The sequence below is a fragment of the Bombina bombina genome, chromosome 2 (genome assembly GCF_027579735.1).
Source record: "Bombina bombina isolate aBomBom1 chromosome 2, aBomBom1.pri, whole genome shotgun sequence".
Lineage (NCBI taxonomy): Eukaryota > Metazoa > Chordata > Amphibia > Anura > Bombinatoridae > Bombina > Bombina bombina.
Genome location: NC_069500.1, coordinates 1,336,715,990 through 1,336,735,530, shown reverse-complemented (window position 1 = coordinate 1,336,735,530; position 19,541 = coordinate 1,336,715,990). Strand labels below are relative to the sequence as shown.

The following is a 19,541-nucleotide window of genomic DNA, read 5'->3' as shown; positions in this document are numbered from 1 at the left end:
GGAGCTATCAAGATCACTGAAGCCCTCTCCTGGTTGATCCTGGCTACCAGCCTGGGAATGAGAGGAAACGGTGGGAAAACATAAGCTAGGTTGAAGGTCCAAGGTGCTACTAGTGCATCTACTAGAGTCGCCTTGGGATCCCTGGATCTGGACCCGTAGCAAGGAACCTTGAAGTTCTGGCGAGACGCCATCAGATCCATGTCTGGAATGCCCCATAATTGAGTTAATTGGGCAAAGATTTCCGGGTGGAGTTCCCACTCCCCCGGATGGAATGTCTGACGACTCAGAAAATCCGCTTCCCAATTTTCCACTCCTGGGATGTGGATTGCAGACAAGTGGCAGGAGTGATCCTCCGCCCATTGAATTCTCTTGGTCACTTCCTCCATCGCCAGGGAACTCCTTGTTCCCCCCTGATGGTTGATATAAGCAACTGTCGTCATGTTGTCTGATTGAAACCTTATGAATTTGGCCTTTGCTAGATGAGGCCAAGCTTTGAGAGCATTGAATATCGCTCTCAGTTCCAGAATGTTTATCGGGAGAAGAATAAAAACTACATTTAAACACCAAAAAACTCTTAGCCATCTCCGTGGAGATGTTGCCTGTGCAACGGCAAAGAGAATGACTGGGGTAGGCGGAGCCTAGGAGGGATCATATGACCAGCTTTGCTGGGCTCTTTGCCATTTCCTGTTGGGGAAGAGAATATCCCACAAGTAAGGATGACGCCGTGGACCGGACACACCTATGTTGGAGAAAAGAGCTTAGTCACTTCAGGGAACTGCCGACAAATGCCCTTTACGGGGCAATTTTTAGAGTAGGTTTCTTTTTTGGGGGGTACTTTAATATTAGTATGGTTTTTTTTGTGGGACACTCAAGTCAAAATAAACTTTTATTATTTAGAAAGAGGATGACACTTTCCAATTTACTTCCATAATCAATGTTTGCACAGTCTTTTTATACAAGAAACAAGATCCTACTGAGCATGTACAGAAGCTCACAGGGTATACATATACTAGTCTGTGATTGGCTAATATCTGTCACATGATTCAGAGGGCCAGGAAATGGGATAAAAAAATAAATTTGTCAGAAAAAAATCTACTGCTTATTTGAAATTCAGAGTAGGTGTTAAATCATTGTCTTTTATTATGCACTTGTTAATTATGCAATTCTACTGCATTGAGTGGTCCTTTAAGCAAAACAACTGTGAATACTTCAACGAGGGCACTTCCCGCCAAATGCCCTTTTATGGGCAATTTTTAGAGTAGATTCAAGTTTTAGTATAGTTTTTTTTTGGTGGAGCCTTATTTTTTGTGATGCTAGTATTTCTTTATTATTGTAACTTAGGGGGTCCTAGGTTAAGGGTCTTGGGGGCATTAAATATAATTATGTTATCAAAGTCAAAAGCCACAACTTTAAATTTTACAAGGCTAACTTTGCAAAGTTAAAGGTTATGCAGTTATGTAACACTATAAATTTGAGGCAACTGTCTTTTATAACATAATTATATGTAGAAAAATAAATAATAATGTTTAAAATAGAACTTTGAAAAAAAACAGCTATGTAAAACCTAAACAATACTTAAAATACATAGTATCACATTGTACAATGGGATACATATAAATGATACATTGTATATAAATGTATCGACATAGCTTTTATAATTATAATAGGAATGTTTTGTTTTTTGTCTTCATTAGTAAGGTAGATCGCAGGCATAACATACAGATAGTCGTTTGTGAGAGTTAGCTGGTTGTATTTTAATTGGCTAACAATGCCAGTAGTGCGATATATTGAATGATTAGATACAGGGTTTCAGCCATATTATTAAACATACTGCAAAAAAATATAGATATATTCTATGGATTATTTAGATTTTTTTTTACAGTATGTATAATCATTTTGAATCATTATTATTTTTAAATACTTTAGATTTAATATTTCAAAAACACGCTTTGAGATTAACAATTCTTTATCTGCGCTAACCTTACACTGTGTTAGACCTAAATCGCAAATATATATATATCTTATAATGTTAATGTAAACAAGATATTTATTGAATAGTTATACAGGTAAAGGTATATACAAATATATATATATATATATATATATACTGTATATATATACATATATATATATATATATATATATATATATATATAAAATAAAAATAGCATTGTTCTGTAAGTGAAGAACATTGGAATGCAAAATATTCATAACTTATGTTGGGTTAGTGGAAAAGCGATAGGTGTTAGGTATTTTTCTTCTGCGCTCTTCTTTGACTTCTATGGGGAGAACACATTAACGCTTTTGCGATATCACTAAGTCCTTTGATTAGCACACATCGGATTTCACTCGTACTAATACTTTTTACTTTCAACTTGTAATACGTGTGCTACCCGATGCGCACAAAAAGATTACTTTTAGCAAAGGTATAAAAGCACTTGTAATATGACTTATGTTTTTCACAATCTTATACATGTTAAACACTAGATGGCAGTAAAGTTTGTAACAATATATAACTTAAAGGGACACTGAACCCAATTTTTTTTCTTTCGCGATTCAGATAGAGCATGACATTTTAAGCAACTTTCTAATTTACTTCTATTATCAAATTGTCTTCATTCTCTTGGTATCTTTATTTGAAATGCAAGAATGTAAGTTTAGATTCCGGCCCATTTTTGGTGAACAACCTGGGTTGTTCTTGCTGATTGGTGGATAAATTCATCCACCAATAAAAAAGAACTGTCCAGAGGTCTGAAACAAAAAAAGCTTAGATGCCTTCTTTTTCAAATAAAGATAGCAAGAGAACAAATAAAAATTGATAATAGGAGCAAATTAGAAAGATGCTTAAAATTGCATGCTCTATTTGAATCACGAAAGAAAAAATTTGGGTTCAGTGTCCCTTTAAGTAATACATCTTGATTTGCTCTTCAGCAAAGGATATGAAGAGTAAAAAGTTAATTGGAACATTTTTTAATAACATGCTCTATCTGATTCATGTACTTTTGCATCCTTTTAAAACCAACACATTTAATAACATCAAAACATCAAGCAGGCAAAAATAACGCCTACAAGCTAATAACCACCAATCAGTGAATTATTGTAGTTCTAAAATAAACATTGGTAAAAATAGAAAATAATAAAAATTTAAAATAATTAGAAAATAGTGGCACAAAAACAGTGTAAGCAGCCTGGTTCTGCGGGTATAGTAGACCTTATCAAATTAGATCCTCCAGTATGATCAACAGAGCACAAACATAATCACTGATGCAATTGGAATTGTTCAGAAAACACTCAAATTATCTTCCAATGTGATCACACAGCTGCAGAAACAAGAAATTACCAATTAATTACACCAAATTCTTAACCTGTTATTGCAGCCTGTGAGCTTGTCACTTTAAAACTTTATACCTACACAAGAAAGATCTGTCATTTATTTATATTAACCCCTTAGTGACCAGAGCACTTTTCCATTTTCTGTCCGTTTGGGACCAAGGCTATTTTTACATTTCTGCAGTGTTTGTGTTTAGCTGTAATTTTCCTCTTACTCATTTACTGTACCCACACATATTATATACCGTTTTTCTCGCCATTAAATGGACTTTCTAAAGATACCATTATTTTCATCATATCTTATAATTTACTATAAAAAAAATATAAAATATGAGGAAAAAATGGAAAAAAACACACTTTTTCTAACTTTGACCCCCAAAATCTGTTACACATCTGCAACCACCAAAAACACTCATGCTAAATAGTTTCCAAATTTTGTCCTGAGTTTAGAAATACCCAATGTTTACATGTTCTTTGCTTTTTTTTTTGCAAGTTATAGGGCAATAAATACAAGAAGCACTTTGCTATTTCCAAACCACTTTTTTTCAAACTTAGCGCTAGTTACATTGGAACACTGATATCTTCCAGGAATCCCTGAATATCCCTTGACATGTATATATTTTTTTTTAGAAGACATCCCAAAGTATTGATCTAGGCCCATTTTGGTATATTTCATGCCACCATTTCACCGCCAAATGCGATCAAATAAAAAAAATTGTTCACTTTTTCACACATTTTGTTACAAACTTTAGGTTTCTCACTGAATTTATTTACAAACAGCTCGTGCAATTATGGCACAAATGGTTGTAAATGCTTCTCTGCAATCCCCTTTTTTCATAAATAGCAGACATATATGGATTTGGTGTTGCTTTTTGGTAATTAGAAGGCCGCTAAATGCCACTGCGCACCACACGTGTATTATGCCCAGCAATGAAGGGGTTAATTAGGGAGCATGTAGGGAGCTTGTAGGGTTAATTTTAGCTTTATTGTAGTGTAGTAGACAACCCTAAGTATTGATCTAGGCCCATTTTGGTATATTTCATGCCACCATTTCAACGCCAAATGCGATTAAATAAAAAAAAAAGTAAAATTTTTCACAATTTTAGGTTTCTCACTGAAATCATTTACAAACAGCTTGTGCAATTATGGCACAAATGGTTGTAAATGCTTCTCTGGGATCCCCTTTGTTGAGAAATAGCAGACATATATGGCTTTGGCGTTGCTTTTTGGTAATTAGAAGGCCGCTAAATGCCGCTGCGCATCACACGTGTATTATGGCTAGCAGTGAAGGGGTTAATTAGGTAGCATGTAGGGAGCTTGCAGGTTAATTTTAGCTTTAGTGTAGAGATCAGCCTCCCACCTGACACATTACACCCCCTGATCCCTCCCAAACAGCTCTCTTCCCTCCCCCACCCCACAATTGTCCCCGCCATGTTAAGTACTGGCAGAAAGTCTGCCAGTACTAAAAAAAAAAGCTATCCTTGATAAAACATAAATAAAAAAAAATGCATATTTACATATGCTGCTCTGGAGGATCCCCCCTTAGCCCCCAACCTCCCTGATACCCCCCAAACAGCTCTTTACCCATCCCCCTCTAACTTATTAGTAGCCATCTTTGGTACTGGCAGCTGTCTGCCAGTACCCAGTTTATAGTAAAACCTTGTTTTATTATTTTTTTTAAATAATTTTCTGTAGTGTAGCTTGCCCCCCCCCCCAAAAGACCAACCCACCACCCCTCCCAGATCTCTTAGATCGATATATATATATATATATATTTGGCAATCACTGCCACTTTTCCCCCATACATGTTCTGTAGTGTAGCGGTTCCCACCCGCTTCCTACCCCCCCCGCGCGCGCGCGCACCCGGCGTTCCCGCCCACGATCCCGCCCCCCGCCACATCATACGGCCCATCGATGGCCGCCCACCCCGCCTCCCAGACTGGCTCCCACCCACCAACGAAACCGGCCATCGATGTCCGGTACAGAGAGGGCCACAGAGTGGCTCTCTCTGCATCGGATGGCCAAGGGGGGTTATTGCAGGATGCCTCGATGTTGAGGCATCACTGCAATAACCGGAAAGCAGCTGGAAGCAAGCAGGATCGCTTCCAGCTGCTTTCCAGACCAAGGACGTACGCCACACGTCCTCGGTCATTAAGTGTATTTTTTTAGAGGACGTGTGGCGTACGTCCTTGGTCGTTAAGGGGTTAAAAAATAACAGAAGCTGAAGAAGAATGTCATATCAAACATTTTGCCTTAAATCTCCGTATCTCGACAGTAAAGAAAAAATTAAATGTTTATGATTCAGAGAGCAAACAACTTTCCAATTTACTTCTATTATCAAATGTGTTCTCTGGGTATCCTTTGTTTTAAAGCATACCTGGGTAAGCTGAGTAGCAAAATGCACTCCTGGGACCTAACCTGTGATTAGTGGCTGTACCTATATGCCTCTTGTCATTGGCTCCCCAGATGTGTTCAGCTAACTCCCAGGAGTACATTGCTGGTCCTAAGCATACTTAGCATAACAAAAGGACGAAAGAAATTTGATAGTATAATAAAATTGTAAAGTTGTTTAAAATTGCATCATGAACGTTTAAATCAGATTTTTTTAACAAAACTGTATAGGAATCAATAAAATGTGTTTCTGACACCATCTCTAGATCAAAAAGCTAAAAAATGTTTTAAGTGAACAAAATATGTTAGTATTGCCTATACTGGGGGGGCATTTTCAATAATTTTACAATGAGAGCGCTAAATATCGCTAGCACGCAAGCGATATTAGCTTTCCACTGAGTAATACCAGCACAAGTTTATGTGCACTGGTTTTACAAGTTAAACGCAATACGAATGCAAGCTCACATTCGCACTCCTAGGAAGCATTGTGCTCACTAGAGCGCACTTTCATAGGCTCCTATGGGAGCCTCGTTCTGATGCTGTCAGAGACGGCACAGAACTTAAAGGGACACTGAACCCAATTTTTTTTCTTTTGTGATTCAGATAGAGCATGCAATTTTAAGCAACATTCTAATTTAGTCATATTATCAATTTTGTTTTGTTCTCTTGCTATCTTTATTTGAAAAAGAAGGCATCTAAGCAACCCTGTATAGCACTTGTTTATTAGTTGTTGAAATTATCCACCAATCAGCAAGTACAACCCAGGTTGTTCACCAAAAATAGGCCGGCATCTAAACTTACATTCTTGCTTTTCAAATAAAGATACCAAGAGAATGAAGAAAATTTGATAATAGAGTAAATTGGAAAGTTGCTTAAAATGTCATGCTCTATCTGAATCACGAAAGAAAAATTTTGGGTTCAGTGTCCCTTTAAGCGCAGCGAAGGGAGTAAGTGGTGCAGCGATGGCAGCAGTTTGTAAATATATATGTATATGATTATATACATATATATTTATGTGTTAATGTGTGTATATAAACATATTAACACATAAATATATATGTATATAAGCATATACATAAATATTTACTGGGAAAATACAGTTCCCATAGACCGCGATGTAAATGCACGTTTTTTTTTCTAACACCCCACTCCCATAAATTTTAAAGCCCCAAAGCTGCCTAGTTCAGTTGTTTTTTATTAAAAAAATGCTAAATTTTTTAAAATAAAAAACTATATTGCCCTCTATTTTGATGGCATGTGGGGCACTTTTAGAAAATTACCCAGAGATCTAATCCCTGGTTTATTTTCTGAGCGATAATTGCCACCGCGAGCTCGCAGTAGCAATAACCAGCCACTTTTAATCACTGGTAATTTAGTGCGCGCCCGCAAATAGGCAAGCGCAACACTTGTTATCTAGCCCTTTCTTTTTTGTGATGCCACTTCATCTGCATAATAACAATAATAATAGTGTGTGTTTAACTATGAAAATACATTACCTTCTCTTTAATTTAATGTTAAAGTCTAGCTTTTTATCTCACTTGTCTATAGGTCGCCCATGTGTGGATTGTCATGCATTTGAGTTTATGCAGAGAGCTCTCCAGGACTTAAGAAAGACAGTGTATAACTTAGACTCACAGGTGGGTGCTAAGTTTGAACCTTGAACCCTTCCACAGCCTTTCCGGCCCCTAAGTCATATTTTGCCTTCCCAAACCATAAAGTGATGACTATTTCCCTTGAGATCATTAGGTTCTTCATTGTTAGTTTTACCATTTTATCATTGTATAATTATCTCTTATCTACACTGTACAACAATATTTTGTCAAGAGTTTATAATTTAATCCATTTTCCTGTTTTTGTAAAAACGAAACTTTTATTATTCAGATGGAACTTACAATTTGTAAAATGTTTCCATTTTACGTCAGTGGTCAAATTGACCTCTCTTTTGCTGAAACATCATCCTTTCCATGAGAACATATTTAGCAATACAGGTAGCCCTCAGTTTACGCCGGGGTTAGGTTCGAGAAGGAATGGTTGTAAATCGAAACCGTTGTAAATTGAAACCCAGTTTATAATGTAAGTCAATGGGAAGTGAGGGAGATAGGTTCCAGGCCCCTCTCAAAATTGTCATAAGTAACACCTAATACATTATTTTTAAAGCTTTGAAATGAAGACTTTAAATGCTAAACAGCATTATAAACCTAATAAAATAATCCAACAACACAGAATATATAATTAAACTAAGTTAAATGAACAAAAACATTTGCTAAACAGCATTATAAACCTAATAAAATAATCACACAACACAGACTTCACTTGCATTTTTCTGCAAACAGTTCTTTCTATGAATTCCAATCTGGACTGATTTATAGACAGGAAGATCTTGTTCCTTTGAAATCTGCTCAATAGCTCAGGTCTGGTTAAACTGATTAATTTCAGTTTGCTTGGCTTTGCTGCAACACAAGCGGACAGCTCCACCTACTGGCTATTTTAATAAATGCACTGCTTCTCAATGCTTTTCAATAGCAGTCACATGACTGGGAAAAAAGGTTGTTATTCTGAAACGGTATAAATTGAACTGTTGTAAAAACATAATTTATGTAAGAACTTACCTGATAAATTCATTTCTTTCATATTAGCAAGAGTCCATGAGCTAGTGACGTATGGGATATACATTCCTACCAGGAGGGGCAAAGTTTCCCAAACCTCAAAATGCCTATAAATACACCCCTCACCACACCCACAAATCAGTTTAACGAATAGCCAAGAAGTGGGGTGATAAGAAAAAAGTGCGAAAGCATAAAAAATAAGGAATTGGGAATAATTGGTGCTTTATACAAAAAAATCATAACCACCACAAAAAGGGTGGGCCTCATGGACTCTTGCTAATATGAAAGAAATGAATTTATCAGGTATGTTCTTACATAAATTATGTTTTCTTTCATGTAATTAGCAAGAGTCCATAAGCTAGTGACGTATGGGAATAATGACTACCCAAGATGTGGATCTTTCCCACGCAAGAGTCACTAGAGAGGGAGGGATAAAATAAAGACAGCCAATTCCGCTGAAAAATAATCCACACCCAAAATAAAGTTTAAATTATAAGCAGAAGATTCAAACTGAAACAGCTGCCTGAAGTACTTATCTACCAAAAAACAGCTTCAGAAGAAGAAAACACATCAAAATGGTAGAATTTAGTAAAAGTATGCAAAGAAGACCAAGTTGCTGCTTTGCAAATCTGATCAACCGAAGCTTCATTCCTAAACGCCCAGGAAGTAGAAACTGACCTAGTAGAATGAGCTGTAATCCTTTGAGGCGGAGTTTTACCCGACTCGACATAAGCATGATGAATTAAAGATTTCAACCAAGATGCCAAAGAAATGCAGAGGCCTTCTGACCTTTCCTAGAACCGGAAAAGATAACAAATAGACTAGAAGTCTTTCGGAATTCTTAGTAGCTTCAACATAATATTTCAAAGCTCTAACAACATCCAAAGAATGCAATGATCTCTCCTTAGAATTCTTAGGATTAGGACACAATGAAGGAACCACAATTTCTCTACTAATGTTGTTAGAATTCACAACCTTAGGTAAAAATTTAAAAGAAGTTCGCAACACCGCCTTATCCTGATGAAAAATCAGAAAAGGAGACTCACAAGAAAGAGCAGATAATTCAGAAACTCGTCTGGCAGAAGAGATAGCCAAAAGGAACAAAACTTTCCAAGAAAGTAATTTGATGTCCAATGAATGCATAGGTTCAAACGGAGGAGCTTGAAGAGCCCCCAGAACCAAATTCAAACTCCAAGGAGGAGAAATTGACTTAATGACAGGTTTTATACGAACCAAAGCTTGTACAAAACAATGAATATCAGGAAGATTAGCAATCTTTCTGTGAAAAAGAACAGAAAGAGCAGAGATTTGTCCTTTCAAGAACTTGCAGACAAACCTTTATCCAAACCATCCTGAAGAAATTGTAAAATTCTCGGAATTCTAAAAGAATGCCAGGAAAAATGATGAGAAAGACACCAAGAAATATAAGTCTTCCAGACTCTATAATATATCTCCCTAGATACAGATTTACGAGCCTGTAACATAGTATTAATCACAGAGTCAGAGAAACCTCTTTGACTAAGAATCAAGCGTTCAATCTCCATACCTTTAAATTTAAGGATTTGAGATCCTGATGGAAAAAAGGACCTTGCGACAAAAGGTCTGGTCTTAACGGAAGAGTCCACGGTTGGCAAGAGGCCATCCGGACAAGATCCGCATACCAAAACCTGTGAGGCCATGCTGGAGCTACCAGCAGAACAAACGAGCATTCCTTCAGAATCTTGGAGATTACTCTTGGAAGAAGAACTAGAGGCGGAAAGATATAGGCAGTATGATACTTCCAAGGAAGTGACAATGCATCCACTGCTTCCGCTTGAGGATCTCTGGATCTGGACAGATACCTGGGAAGTTTCTTGTTTAGATGAGAGGCCATCAGATCTATTTCTGGAAGTCCCCACATTTGAACAATCTGAAGAAATACCTCTGGGTGAAGAGACCATTCGCCCGGATGTAACGTTTGGCGGCTGAGATAATCCGCTTCCCAATTGTCTATACCTGGGATATGAACCTCAGAAACTAGACAGGAGCTGGATTCCGCCCATACCAGAATTCGAGATACTTCCTTCATAGCCAGAGGACTGTGGGTCCCTCCTTGATGATTGATGTATGCCACAGTTGTGACATTGTCTGTCTGAAAACAAATGAACGATTCTCTCTTTAGAAGAGGCCATGACTGAAGAGCTCTGAAAATTGCACGGAGTTCCAAAATACTGATCGGTAATCTCACCTCCTGAGATTCCCAAACCCCTTGTGCTGTCAGAGACCCCCAAACAGCTCCCCAACCTGTCAGACTTGCATCTGTTGAAATTACAGTCCAGGTCGGAAGAACAAAAGAAGCCCCCTGAACTAAACGATGGTGATCTGTCCACCACATCAGAGAGTGTCGTACAATCGGTGTTAAAGATATTAATTGAGATATCTTTGTGTAATCCCTGCACCACTGGTTCAGCATACAGAGCTGAAGAGGTCGCATGTGAAAACAAGCAAAGGGGATCGCGTCCGATGCTGCAGTCATAAGACCTAGAATTTCCATGCATAAAGCTACCGAAGGGAATGATTGTGACTGAAGGTTTCGACAAGCGGATATCAACTTTAGACGTCTCTTGTCTGTCAAAGACAGAGTCATGGACACTGAATATATCTGAAAACCTAAAAAGGTTACCCTTGTCTGAGGAATCAATGAACTTTTTGGTAAATTGATCCTCCAACCATGATCTTGAAGAAACAACGCAAGTCGATTCGTATGAGATTCTGCTAAAATGTGAAGACTGAGCAAGTACCAAGATATCGTCCAAATAAGGAAATACCACAATACCCTGTTCTCTGATTACAGACAGAAGGGCACCGAGAACCTTTGTAAAAATTCTTGGGGCTGTAGCTAGGCCAAACGGTAGAGCCACAAACTGGTAATGCTTGTCTAGGAAAGAGAATCTCAGAAACTGATAGTGATCTGGATGAATCGGAATATGCAGATATGCATCCTGTAAATCTATTGTGGACATATAATGCTCTTGCTGAACAAAAGGCAGGATAGTCCTTACAGTTACCATTTTGAATGTTGGTATCCTTACATAACGATTCAATATTTTTAGATCCAGAACTGGTCTGAAGGAATTCTCCTTCTTTGGTACAATGAAGAGATTTGAATAAAACCCCAGCCCCTGATCCAGAACTGGAACTGGTATAATTACTCCAGCCAACTCTAGATCTGAAACACATTTCAGAAATGCTTGAGCCTTCGCTGGGTTTACTGGGACACGGGAAAGAAAAAATCTCTTTGCAGGAGGCCTTATCTTGAAGCCAATTCTGTACCCTTTTGAAACAATGTTCTGAATCCAGAGATTGTGAACGGAATTGAACCAAATTTCTTTGAAAAAATGTAATCTGCCCCCTACCAGCTGAGCTGGAATGAGGGCCGCACCTTCATGTGGACTTGGGAGCTGGCTTTGGTTTTCTGAAAGGCTTGGATTTATTCCAGACTGGAGATGGTTTCCAAACTGATACCGCTCCTGAGGATGAAGGATCAGGCTTTTGTTCCTTGTTGTGACGAAAGGAACGGAAACGATTATTAGACCTAAATTTACCTTTAGATTTTTTATCCTGTGGTAAAAAAGTTCCTTTCCCTCCAGTAACAGTTGAGATAATAGAATCCAACTGAGAACCAAATAATTTATTACCCTGGAAAGAAAGGGAAAGCAGAGTAGACTTAGAAGACATATCAGCATTCCAAGTTTTAAGCCATAAAGCTCTTCTAGCTAAAATAGCTAGAGACATATACCTGACATCAACTCTAATGATATCAAAAGATGGCATCACAAATAAAATAATTAGCATGTTATAGAAGAATAATAATGCTATGAGAATTATGATCTGTTACTTGTTGCGCTAAAGCTTCTAACCAAAAGGTTGAAGCTGCAGCAACATCCGCTAAAGATATAGCAGGTCTAAGAAGATTACCTGAACACAAGTAAGCTTTTCTTAGAAAGGATTAAATTTTCCTATCTAAAGGATCCTTAAAGGAAGTACCATCTGCCGTAGGAATAGTAGTACGCTTAGCAAGAGTAGAGACAGCCCCATCAACCTTAGGGATTTTGTCCCAAAATTCTAATCTGTCAGATGGCACAGGATATAATTGCTTAAAACGTTTAGAAGGAGTAAAAGAATTACCCAAATTATTCCATTCCCTGGAAATTACTTCAGAAATAGCACCAGGGACAGGAAAAACTTCTGGAATAACTACAGGAGATTTAAAAAACCTTATCTAAACATTTAGATTTAGTATCAAGAGGACTAGAATCCTCAATTTCTAATGCAATTAGGACTTCTTTAAGTAAAGAACAAATAAATTCCATTTTAAATAAATATGAAGATTTATCAGCATCAACCTCTGAGACAGAATCCTCTGAATCAGAAGAACCAATATCAGTTTCAGAATGATGATGTTCATTTAAAAATTCATCTGAAAAATGAGAAGTTTTAAAAGACTTGTTACGTTTACTAGAAGGAGGAATAACAGACATAGCCTTCTTAATGGATTTAGAAACAAAATCTCTTATGTTATCAGGAACACTCTGAGTATTAGATGTTGACGGAACAGCAACAGGTAATGTAACAGTACTAAAGGAAATATTATCTGCATTAGCAAGTTTGTCATGACTAACAGTACAAACAACAGCTGGAGGAACAGATACCAAAAGTTTACAGCAGATACACTTAGCTTTGGTAGCTCCAGCACCAGGCAGGGATTTTCCAGAAGTATCTTCTGACTCAGCTTCAACGTGGGACATCTTGCAATATGTAATAGAAAAAACAACATATAAAGCAAAATTGATCAAATTCCTTAAATGACAGTTTCAGGAATGGGAAAAAAATGCCATAGAACAAGCTTCTAGCAACCAGAAGCACAAAATAATGAGACTTAAATAATGTGGAGACAAAAGTGACGCCCATATTTTTTAGCGCCAAAAAAGACGCCCACATTATTTGGCGCCTAAATGCTTTTGGCGCCAAAATGACGTCACATCCGGAACACCGACACCTTTGGCGCAAAAAAAACGTCAAAAATGACGCAACTTCCGGCGACACGTATGACGCCGGAAACAGAAAACATTTTTGCGCAAAAAAAGTCCGCGCCAAGAATGACGCGATAAAATGAAGCATTTTCAGCCCCCGCGAGCCTAACAGCCCACAGGGAAAAAGACAAATTTTTAAGGTAAGAAAAAATGATTTATTCATATGCATTATCCCAAATATGAAACTGACTGTCTGAAATAAGGAACGTTGAACATCCTGAGTCAAGGCAAATAAATGTTTGAATACATATATTTAGAACTTTATATAAAAAAGTGCCCAACCATAGCTTAGAGTGTCACAGAAAATAAGACTTACTTACCCCAGGACACTCATCTACACGTAGTAGAAAGCCAAACCAGTACTGAAACGAGAATCAGTAGAGGAAATGGTATATATAAGAGTATATCGTCGATCTGAAAAGGGAGGTAAGAGATGAATCTCTACGACCGATAACAGAGAACCTATGAAATAGACCCCGTAGAAGGAGATCACTGCATTCAAATAGGCAATACTCTCCTCACATCCCTCTGACATTCACTGCACGCTGAGAGGAAAACTGGGCTCCAACCTGCTGTGGAGCGCATATCAACGTAGAATCTAGCACAAACTTACTTCACCACCTCCATAGGAGGCAAAGTTTGTAAAACTGATTTGTGGGTGTGGTGAGGGGTGTATTTATAGGCATTTGAGGTTTGGGAAACTTTGCCCCTCCTGGTAGGAATGTATATCCCATACGTCACTAGCTCATGGACTCTTGCTAATTACATGAAAGAAACGAGGGCCACCTGTATATGTATAACACTGAAACATTGTTGCACACATTGCTGCCATATAGTGCACAAGTTAAGAGCCTTCCTCAGTATGTGTTCATGGAAAGTAGCTAAGTTTAAACAATAGATACCAAATATCATTTTTAGCGTAGAATAAACTGAAAAAAAATGTTTAAAATTACACACTTTGAGTCATTTTTAATGATTTTTCATTTTGAATTCCAATCCTTTGTAAAGCCTGGATGAATGTTTATTTAAAGAAACATTAAAGTCAAAATGAAACAGCATGCAATTTTTTTTTAAATAACTTCTGACAGTCCCCTGATCACATGGCTATCTATTATCTATTGACTTTCATTTTAGCCAATTAATACAGTGTCAGTCACAACTCCACAGGTGTGAGAACAATATTATCTATCTGGTCCACATTAACTAGCAGTCGGTAGTGGCTTAGAAACAGGCAGAAATGTAGAGGTTTAAATATTTTAAGGTATATTAGTCTAACAATGTTGGTTGTGCAATGCTGTGGAATAAGTAGTAATGGCATTATCTATCTTTTTTTAAACAATAACAATTTTGGTGTTGACTGTCCCTTTAATACAGGATAAGGATTATGTGAATGTGCCTCTATTAGTTCGTCTGTGCAGTGAATGAGTTAAACAAAATAATAGCTGTCTGGTTTTTCTAATGATAGCATCTTTCCCCTCTCGGCCTCCCGCTTGTTATATTACAATTAATTAGCAAATAAATGATGTATTTGTTACCTAGAATAGAATGAGGTAATTATAACCGGTGGGAAACACAAAACACCAGCTACAGTGCATCTTCCAGTCTTTAAACAGAATCTGTAAAAAGTAAAGTGATATATTATTAGCCCAGTCATCGCTCAGAGTTTATTCTAAGGACAGTTGTGAAACATTCATGTACTCTCTTTCCTTTTGTAGATTTCCATCTGTAATTGTAGTAACATCTGAAGAGTAATTACGCACAAGAACAATATCTTGCCTTAAAGGGACATTGAGCACCTTGTTATAACAAACCTTTCTTCCCATTTGTAATATTACTAATACATTGTAGTGTAAAAACTTTTGGAATACATTAACCCTTTGAGCTAAGCACTTTCCCACCTGGGTGGGTGCTAAGATTTTTTTTTTCTCAGACCCCCAAGACTTACACTTTTTTAAGTTATAATAGATTAAATAGGTTTATTGCGAGGTGGGCAATTTGCGGTTTAGGGGTTAATAGGTTAATTAGGTTTATTGGGATGTGGGTGGTTGTCGGTTAAGGGGTTAGTATTTTAATTATGTTATTTGAGGAATAGGGGATAATTACTTTATTATTTTGCGATGTGGAGGTTTGCAGTTTTTGTGTTTGTTAATAGTTCGTTTGGGCGGTTACGTGTTTTTATTTTTATTTTTTGCGGACGGTTACGTGTTTTTATTTTTATTTTTTGCGGAAGGTTACGTGTTTTTATTTTTATTTTTTGCGGACGGTTACGTGTTTTTATATTTATTTTTTGCGGGCGGTTACGTGTTTTTTAGTTATTTTGTGCGGTTGCCTGTATTTTTTTTTTTTTAAGGCTTCGGGTTTGCCTACGCTGCATCCAGGTGGATTCTTTTGGCTGCGCGAGCAGACAACATTCTTTTGGCTTCCTCACGATTATAGTATAGATTTGCTTTGTTCCAATGTTATTCTTTGTTGAAGAGATACCTCATCTGCCTTTTAGTGTTCATGTTAATGTATAACATTGTTGCAAAACTGCTGTTTTATATTGCTGTAGACATGTGCACACTCCTGAACTTACATCCCTGCTTTTCAACAAAGGATAGCAAAAAAAACAAAGAAAATTTGATAACAGAAGTAAATTGGAAAGTTGTTTAAAATTGTATGCTCTATCTGAATCATGAAGGAAAAAAATGGGTTTTATTGCCCTTTAATATGTCTCCAAAAGATATCAGGTGTTTCAATTAAGTAGATGTTTTATAGGTGTAGCTATAGTTTTTACCATAAACATTATTATATATATATATATATATATATATATATATATATATATATATATATATATATATATATATATATATATATATATATATATGTGTGTGTGTGTGTCTAAGGTTAGTGCACATAAATAATGAGTTATCTTAAAGGGACAGTCTACTTTATTCTTTTTTATTGTTTAAACAGATAGCTAATCCCTTTATTATCCATTCCCCAGTTTTGCATAACCAACACAGTTATATTAATACACTTTTTACCTCTGTAATTACCATGTATCTAAACTTCTGCAGACTGCCCCCTTATTTCAGTTCTTTTGACAGACTTGCATTGTAGCCAATCATTGCTGACTCATAAATAACTCCACAGGAGTGAGCACAATGTTATCTATATATGGCACACATGAACTAGCACTATCTAACCGTGAAAAACTGTCAAAATGCACTAAGATAAGAGACGGCCTTCAACAGTCTTGAACTCAGTTTCAGCCTACCGAGTTTTAGTTTTTAATGAAGAATTGCAAGAGAACAAAGCAAAATTTGATGCTAAAAGTAAATTGGAAAGTTGTTGACTATCCCTTTAAGGAGCGTTATGTAAATATTAAAAGAAATATTAATAATAATATCCCAAGGATTATTTTTAATTTTATAGTACATCTATACTAAATATTTACATTAATCATTAATATTTTTCAATATTTTATATTTAATAAATTCATAATGCACCTTAATATAACTCCTGTCGGGTTGGCACACATGAAGAATTGGTGTACTCCTTTCAGTTTGCACACAATAGTCAGCACATTTCATCTCTGTCTGAAAGGGAGCTGTCACAAATCTGGTTATCTCAGGAAGGTACCTATTAGCAGAGCAGTAAGGAGATAGCTAAATTCACTCTTTATTACAGATATATCATTTAAGATAATGTAACAATTCTGTAACTATTGTTAATGCACACTGGGTCTTAGTATTGACAGAATAGACTAGAGCTCATTTAAGACTATATTTAAGACAGATACATATTTATGCATGATTAATTAAACCAATTTCTTAGCAGGGTAACCAGAGTGCCAATCAGGAGATTAACCAGTATATAGTGGTAGTCAATGCCAGAAAGGTATTTAGAGTTCTGGCAAGGTATAGAGCAATCAATATAAGAGTGGTCAACAGCCAGGGATCAGGGGTCAGTGTACTAGTCCAAAAGCCAAATAAGCCATTGCAACATTTTCCTACAGCTGTGGGTGAACTTCTTGTATAGGCATGACCAGCAGGAAGAGCTCAGATTGACCAATAAATTGTAACATTTCCTGTCTGACTGGCTTAATTTTGTCAGCACCGTAAAAATAATGCACCCCCTGAGCCTTAACGGAGTAGCTACTGGTGAGCCAATCACAAGCAGTATTTTGTGTAGCTGTCAATCAGTATCCAGCTCAGGAGCGTAAGTACATTGCCCCTACGGAGCTGACTTTAACTAATCTGTTTGAGCTATTTGCTGGGGTTAAACACATAGGTAGAGACAAGCAATAGTGCAAAAAGAAAATGCTCTAGCATTATAGTTTGTTATTTTGAAATAATATTTCATAAAGTATAATTGCAATACCCTATAATATGTGCTTATATACAATTTTTAAGTACTTGCTAATTATTTTTTTTCAGACAGAAATGCTTCTCATGAGAACTGAAAAAAGAGGCTTATGTGACTGTCTTAAGGGAATCCGATAAGGAGGTGAAGGATCAGAAGCCCAAGCGACGGTCACAACATAAGTGGGTTATGAGACCTGCTGTGATCATTTGAGAGCTGCTGCCACATAGTATTGATACATCAAGTTGAACAAATTAACCACAGCATTTATAATGTATTTTATATATGTATCACAATGCAATATATATCCTAGTTACACAAACCAGTGCCAAAGTGCCACTACTGCACACTGTTAGCAAATTATTTACTAGATTTTATGCATTAAGTGTTCAGCTTGCTGCTTAAATAAATCATACATTGATTAAAATATAAATGAAAAATAAATTTGTACTCCACTCTTAAAAAAGAAAAAGAAAATTGGCATACATGTGATAAAAATATAAATATATTTAAATTATATTTTTAAAGAAACATAGTAATGAACTGCTGTTTTTTTTTAAAATCAGAAGTAGTTATTTTATGTTGATTTACAACTCAAAATACCACAAACACACCATTGATCACTATATATATATAATACATACTGACATTTTATATAATCCACATAGTGACATGCAAACTTTGACCAAAGTGTTATATTTGTTGATGCCTGTTGCATTAAAAATATATTTTAAAATTTCACACGCAGATTTTTTTAACACACCTCAAAATTGCATAATCATATATTATATGTTGTTAATAAATATGCATATCACTCATGTTGTGTTTTATTTCTAAAAGCGCAATGCACTAATAGAGAATAAGCAGAACCACCATCTATACCCAAGCATGAATGCACCTAAATTTCCAATCACTGCACCATATGTACATATACAGTGCTATCATTTTGTTTATATATAAATATATTTTATTATATTTTCAAAAGAAATGTTACTTTAAAGGGATAGTTACGTCAAAATTAAACTGATTCAGATAGAGCATATAATTAAAAAAAAAACCTTTCTAATTTACTTTCATTATCAAAATTTATGTAAACAATCCAGGAATGGGAACAGCACTTGTTAAACGGAGTGCCCGGAGGAGACTTACCAAGTCTCAAATCATATGTAAAGCAACAAGTCCTCCAGCACTTCCAATAATAAAAGACCTTTATTAATATTACAACATGGGTCAACAAATATCTGAAACGTTTCGGGCCTAGCACAGCCCTTCCTCATGCATGAGGAAGGGATGAGCTAGGCCCGAAACTTGCAGATATTTGTTAACCCATGTTGTAATATTAATAAAGGTCTTTTATTATTGGAAGTGCTGGAGGACTTGTTGCTTTACATATTATCAAAATTTACCCATTCTTTTTTTTATGCAAAAACAAAATGTATGCTTACCTGATAAATGTCTTTCTTTCCGGATATAGAGAGTCCACAACGTCATTCAATTACTCACATGTAGCAATAGCACCCTTATGGGCAGGCTGATAACTCAAGGTGTATCAGCTAACCCTTGTCTTGGCTTCAGACTGGAAAAAAGGATGCAAGATCCAAGAACAGTAGGCCCCAGGATGCAGTTCCAACAGATAATAAGGTGCTTGCACTTAGCTTTTGTTAAAAATGGTTTATTTTAAAATCACATTAAAAACATCAAGCATTAAATGGAGGGGCATAGACATATAGCCCCCTGTATGCAATGCGTTTCTCGGCTTCTAAAAAAATCGCAGTTTCATCAGGCATAAAAC

At 36.4% G+C, this 19,541-nt stretch overlaps 1 protein-coding gene across 1 annotated transcript in view; it reads left to right on the top strand.

Annotated features, from left to right (window-relative positions):
* The window catches only part of LOC128648289 (neuropeptide-like protein C4orf48 homolog), a 41,350-nt gene extending 22,783 nt beyond the window's left edge, over positions 1-18,567 (top strand). The window contains exons 3-4 of the mRNA XM_053700914.1: positions 7,270-7,358; positions 17,824-18,567. Coding sequence (XP_053556889.1) covers positions 7,270-7,358; positions 17,824-17,889 — 155 coding nt within the window. The 3' untranslated portion in view covers positions 17,890-18,567. The remainder of the gene's footprint in view (positions 1-7,269; positions 7,359-17,823) is intronic.
* Positions 18,568-19,541: the final 974 nt, after the last annotated feature.